The 6,718-nt window shown below is 38.3% G+C and overlaps 1 protein-coding gene across 2 annotated transcripts in view; it reads left to right on the forward strand.

Moving 5' to 3' along the window:
- Nucleotides 1-4,073, forward strand: part of COL4A5 (collagen type IV alpha 5 chain) — a 285,432-nt gene extending 281,359 nt beyond the window's left edge. For both annotated transcript variants that reach the window (XM_003799734.3, XM_003799735.3), the window contains 3 exons: nt 1,797-1,911; nt 2,208-2,380; nt 3,510-4,073. In XM_003799734.3, the coding sequence (XP_003799782.1) occupies nt 1,797-1,911; nt 2,208-2,380; nt 3,510-3,591 (370 nt within the window). In that variant the 3' untranslated portion in view covers nt 3,592-4,073. The remainder of the gene's footprint in view (nt 1-1,796; nt 1,912-2,207; nt 2,381-3,509) is intronic.
- The last annotated feature ends 2,645 nt before the right edge of the window (nt 4,074-6,718 follow it).

Below are 6,718 nucleotides of genomic sequence, written 5' to 3' on the forward strand. Positions count from 1 at the left end.
CCTCTGTGTTGGCCTCCTAGAGTGCTAGGATTATAGGTGTGAGCCACTGCACCTGGCGTAAGTGCTACAGTGGATCTAATAAAATGTTATGAAAGATTTGGGCTGGAGAAATCTCGAATGACTATATGGAAGAAATGTGTTTGGAACTGGTCAGTTGTTGACAGATTGGAAGGATTTGAGGCACAGGCACTTAGAATAGAAAAGATATACTAGGCAGAGAAAAATGAGAATTGGTAATAGATTAATGTGTCTAGAATGCACTATCCAAAAGTTGTATAGAAAAAAATTATTGTAAAGTTAGCTTAGGTAAAGGCTTCATTGCCGAATCGTAGTTTGAAATTCATTTGGCATATCATGAGAAACTCCAAAAACATTTTGAGCTACACCTCAGGGGAGATTACTGAGCCATCAGTGTGTAACATGTACTACAGAAGGGATAGTTCTGAAGTACACAGAATAGTTGGATTGAAGGGTATTGCTATAGTCCTGATATGAGTGGATTGGAACTCACAGTGAGGAATATGTATCATGTTATTAGACTAGATAGGATTTGGCAATTGATTTAGTATGGGAAGGAGGAGGTGATAGCTGAGGTTTGGAACATAAGTAACTAAGAGGAGGGTGGTACAATTAATTGAGATTTCCTGGGGCTCTGCTACCATGGAACCCTAGTTTAACTTGATTTCCTAGGAATGTTAGATATTATAATTTTAATTCTGATCATGATCCAGGATTCCAGTAACCACAAGAGATGAATCATTGGAAAGCTTAGCTTCTTTGACATTTAATGTAAAGATTAAAGCTAGTTCAGCCTTAGGAGCAAACTCATGGTGACCTTTTTAATACATTTGCCTAAATACTTTGGGAATTCATGTGTATGTGTGTGATTTTTGTCAGTACCTACTCTTGGGAGTATAAGGTCCTCTAAATATATTGCATAGGTTAACTGCCAAATTGCCCTAAGTCATATTTCAAAAGGTCCCCTTATGCTCTTTCTTAAAGATCTGTAGGCTCATCTGTATCCGTTCTCTTGCTGTTTTGCTTGATTTTATAGAATTCATCCACATCTCCAGGTGCCTGGGTACCTGCCCAGCATTGTGGATATGTTGTACTTCTCCAGATAAAGCTAAGTGGGTAATGCCTTTTAGACCAAAAATAATGGGTAGAGATTAAGGAATTGTCTGTTTCTTGTCTTTTCCAGTTCACCAGACATTGTTCTTACCACAGTTTTCAGCATCACTAAATGTATAATCTCCAATGGGACATTTTGACAGCAAGTAATGTGTGCAAAACTCAAAGCCAATATATTATAGCACTTGAGGCATTGACAGTAGCAAGGATAAATACAAATTTAGGGCAGAATGGAAAATGCAAATGCCACTGCAGTGATTTAGCATTTTCTTGAAAAAAAAAGTTTTGCTAGCCGGGCATTGTGGCGGGCACCTGTAGTCCCAGCTACTCGGGAGGCTGAGGCAAGAGAATCACATAAGCCCAAGAGCTAGAGGTTGCTGTGAGCTGTGAGCTATGATACCAAGGCACTCTACCAAGGATGACAAAGTGACACTCTGTCTCTTAAAAAAAAAAAGTGTTGTAGTTTTAGTTTATAACTTTACTATAGATATTTGGAAACAGCACTTATACAAAAGCAATTCTCGAATTTTTTTTTGTTTTTTTACCTTTTCTGAACACTGAAGATACCTCAGTGGGGCTTTGTCCCAGGAAGGCTTCCAAAAACGAAAGACTGCTATTTCCTGCACACTCTGTAGATTATGTTTTCTCTCCCTTTTGTTTGCCAGATGTGCAGTCTGTGAAGCGCCAGCTGTGGTGATTGCAGTACACAGTCAGACCATCCAGATTCCCCACTGTCCTCAGGGATGGGATTCTCTGTGGATTGGTTATTCCTTCATGATGGTATGAAACACTCTCTTTGCTTTTGTCATCATCGCTGACTGTCCATTTTATCTACATTTCCCCCCAACATGAGGGACTGTCTTAGTAAGAAGCTTAAGCCTTAAGAAGCTTCTGACCATGCACTGTGTTCCCCCTCACACATTTTCAGTAACACATTTTGATAAACTGCCTATTACTTTAGTTGACCACCCTTAGTATGGATACTATTCTCTTACCTCTGGCCCTAGTACCTTTGGATATTCAGTAAGGTATTATGGCACATGGATAGTGTGGCACATTTTTCCTTGTTTTTCTAGCATACAAGTGCAGGGGCAGAGGGCTCAGGTCAAGCCCTGGCCTCCCCTGGTTCCTGCTTGGAAGAATTTCGTTCAGCTCCCTTCATCGAGTGTCACGGGAGGGGTACCTGTAACTACTATGCCAACTCCTACAGCTTTTGGCTCGCAACTGTAGATGTGTCAGACATGTTCAGGTAAGGTGCTTAGGGCTTTGTAGGTCCAAAATTTTCTTTAGAGATGCTAAAGAGAGAGACAATAGGCTCGGCTCCTGTGGCTCAAGTGGCTAAGGCGCCAGCCACATACACCTAAGGTGGCAGGTTCGAATCCAACCCGGGCCCGCCAAATAGCAATGATGGCTGCAACCGAAAAAAAATAGTCAGGCATTGTGGCAGGCACCTGTGGTCCCAGCAACTTGGGAAGCTGAGGCAGAAGACTCGCTTGAGCCCAGGAGTTGGAGGTTGCTGTGAGATGTGATGCCATGAGACTCTACCCAGGGGGACAGCTTGAGGCTCTGTCTCAAAAAAAAAAAAAAAAAAAGAGAGAGAGAGACAATACATGGATGGTTTATCCCCAACAGATGTTAGGAATTTATTGCGCTATGTATTTGATTCTTGCTTATTCTCCTTATATACTTGACTCAGGTCAGAAAAGCAGACACAGGTAATAGTAGGTGAGTGTGCAATGCCTTGGTAGTAATCCTTCAATAACAAAACAAATAGACAAAAGAAAGATTGTATGACCTGTTCAGTAACAAGGCAGTATCTATTCAACTAGATTGGGGCCACCCCAGGAGTTGAAGCTACAGTCTACGTTCTCTCCCCCAGTCCAGCGGTTTTGTTTCCCAGGATTCTCAGTCGGAATTAGTAAGACTGCATAGAATGCCCGTACCTCGGGGTACTTCAGTCTATTGATTTTTTTCCATGTAAATGTACTTTTCTGTGTTGCTTCTTTGGAGTTATCCTTACACCATGTTTTTTCTGCTGGTCCTTATTGTGTATTCCTCATCAGTTGCCCCATCTCTCTTGTTCTATGAGTATTAGAAAAATGTAGCTGAGAAAGAAAAAAAGATACAGAGAAAGAGACAGAGAGACACAAATATAAAGATACCATTGGTGAGAAAAACAGTCACAAGCATACCTGTGACCACTAATGGCTCTTGGGCCATACCAGTCGCTGCATTGATCGTGTTGGTCAAAAGTAAACCATTAAGTCACTGGGAGACCTACTTAACACATAGAGAATGTTCATGTGTACCTTTGAATCAGTAATAGAATTGAAATACCGGAAAAGATGAATCTGATTACCTTATTTCTTGTTTCCCAGTAAACCTCAGTCAGAAACGCTGAAAGCAGGAGACTTGAGAACACGTATTAGCCGATGTCAAGTGTGCATGAAGAGGACATAACATTTTGAAGAATTCCTTGTGTGTTTTTAAATGTGATATAAATATATATAATTCCCAGGACGTAATGTCTCATTCTCCCCAACATTACCACTGCTGCCACCAATGGTGCTACTACTACATATGACCAAGAGAATATGCTGACTTGTAACCATGAAGATTCAGATGTACCTCAGCAATGTGCCCGAGCAAGGGCTCGGTTATTTTTCTATGAATGAAATAAGGAAATGAATATGCTTTTTGGGTCCAGAATGACTTTCTCCAAGATTTATCAGATGAAGATTATGCGTTTTGCCCAGTTACTTAACCAGTACATTAAAAATTCAATTAAGAGAAGAATCATACTGAGTAAAGTAAAAGACTGCAGTCTGGGGAAAGAATTATTTTTCATGGTGCTACTAATCCTACTGTATCCCAGGTTTTTAATATAAAAGTGTTAAGCTTATTTTGCTCTGTAAGTAAAGAATGTGTATATTGTGTAAACAGCCTTTTAGCTCACAACGTTGAGTCATTTAGATGTGACCTGGCATGATTCACTCTTCACAGAAAACGTGGGAAAGCTTAGAACACAGACGGCCAGATTTGATAACCATGCTTATCAAAGTGAGAGAATTTATACTCTTTGCATTAAGTTACTACTGAGAGAAAATTTATTTTGAGTTTTATCCCTCAAGTTCTTATTTGGTTTTAAAAAAAATAAATCTTTTTTAGTCACTTTAATCAGCATTTTAAATGTTCATGTTACAAATGATAATACCCAATGGAGCAATGTCTCTTTTGCTGTATTCTCCAAGACTCTTTTAAGACCAGATGCCCATATTTTCATTTCTTACATCTTGTTTTTGCTCATTTCTGACTGGACAAATTTCTCCCCAATGATTCTGAGAAACAAAAATATACACAAAAAAAACCAAATGACTCTTTTTCCTGTGATTCTTATGTAAGAATGATTCTCCTATGGTCTCTGCTTGTACAAGAACTAAGAAGACAACACTTGTTAGTCTTCTCTCTTTAATTACAAAAAGCCAATTGATGTCTCTTACTCTTTTGAACATTTTATTATAAATAGTCATAGTTCTTTCCCTAGCTATCATTTTCTCCCTTACTGTTTTTAACCCACCAGTATCAATTTAATTAAAGATCTATGTTGTAAAGATGGTTTGTTGTGTATCTCTTCAGGTTATGTGTAAAAAACCCTGCTCATTTACAGATAGACTGTACGTCTGCACATCAACTAGTGGTCTTTTCCTAGTGAATCAATTTCTGTAGACTTTGATCACTCTGATAGCTGATAGAATAAATCTAATAATGTAAATTTTTCTAATGAAGAAAGTAACCTATGATAATATAAGGTGTTTTTGAGATAATAAATTTCTTGACAACATTGTGTTGATGGCTGGGAAAAGAAGCAAAGCTGTTTCTATTTGGGGAAGTATTCATTAATAATGTTTAAAGCAGATTAGTGAGTTAATATTCCTAATGATTAAGAATAAACACATGTAGTTCTCCGAAGCAGTCAAGGACTTGCTAAAACCAAGAGGTATTAAAAGCCTCTATAGTCAAATTTGTGTTACAGCTAAAATATAAAAGAACAAAAACAATTGTGAGAATTTTAGATCCGAATATGAGCCCATCCAAAATCCAAAACTTGGAGTCTGTTGTGGTAAAATGTAGAATCTTAACAGTGATAACCATCTAATAAATTGTGTTGGTTTTTGACTAGCCGATTGCAAATTTTAGTTTTGTTTTTTCATATAGTCCCATGCACACAAACACTAATGGACAATTATAGCTAAAAATACCATATTATATCCCACGTATTTTTCTATATGGGAAAAATACAGCGCTGCTAAACCTCCACTGGGAGGTTTCCTCTTGAGTTACAATTGCAAACATTAATTCCAGAGATTTTGCTGTCTGTAGCTTTCCCTCTCATTTACAGCTTATTGAAAACCTTGGCTACAAAAGAGCCTCCTTTTAAAGTATTGTTATGTGCAACTAGTCTGTGTGTTTCTTAAATATCCTAACTATTCCCAGCCCTGCTGTGTTGCTCAAAATACATGAACTCTATCCAGCACAGTAATGTTGTTGACCCTCCTTTGCCACTGATTAAAAGTCTTAGCCATTTCTAGCTATTCTTGTAGTTACCTATGGTAAGTTTTGCAGTCATACACAGTGGTTTTCCCACATTGGCAGGAAATGAATGCGCTATTCTGCTTAATCTAATAGTTTGATTACCAAATATTTGTGTATACCAAATGTGGATCTCCCAGTTAATGAATCCTTCATGATTCAGATGTTATTGAAGGAACAAATCCTAATATTCCATAGCCGTGTGTGTGTGTAGTAGAAAAGTAGACATTCCAATTGCTTTTATAATTTGTTGGCTTGGTCTACAGTTGGTGTCACATTCACCATTTCCAAAGGAGGTCTTGTTGGATACTTTGTGATTTATTCAGTGTCTTTTACCACCCAACCAAATTTGAAGAACACTTTCTAGTTCTTATGATGGCAAAGAGGTTCTCTTTTCCTCAATCATGTGTGGTTAATTGAAAACTCACTAGTTATGCCAAGCTATCAAAAGTTTATTCAGAAGTTAATCACAAGGGGGCACTATTGACTACAAAAACGAATCAGCATGCGCAACAATTTGTTGAGCGCATTGTTGGTGGCCGCACAGTTGTCTAAAGCCCTGCCTCCAGATTCCTTGTTTTAAGCTTCATGTATTCTTTTAGCCTTATAGCAATCAGTAGCAAACTGTAAAACTGATCCCTGAAAGTATAGTCTTCAAATCAATTCCAAATAATTTAAGAAGTGGCTTGGTTTCCCAATGTCTGCATCCAAAATGAAGGGACAGCTTTGCAGTCAAAGATTCTCTTCTCAAGAACCTGATTAGGAGTTGGCTCTGGTAGCACTCACTGTGCCTCTGAACACAGAAGCAAAGAGCAATCACTTTTGTTTGGCCAAGGCTTCAATTGGTTCTTTGGCAGAGAAGCTCAGTTCTCAGGCTGGACTATAAAAACACCTTCATCCCTTAGCGGCTCCAAAATAAATTGAATAATATTTTAAAATCATGTCACTTCCATTTTAGAGCAGTGTTTTTTAGAGTATATTCAAGGTGCTTGGAAGG

This window comes from Otolemur garnettii, unplaced genomic scaffold (assembly GCF_000181295.1).
Source record: "Otolemur garnettii isolate 467f Iridium unplaced genomic scaffold, OtoGar3 scaffold00155, whole genome shotgun sequence".
In the NCBI taxonomy this organism is placed as follows: domain Eukaryota; kingdom Metazoa; phylum Chordata; class Mammalia; order Primates; family Galagidae; genus Otolemur; species Otolemur garnettii.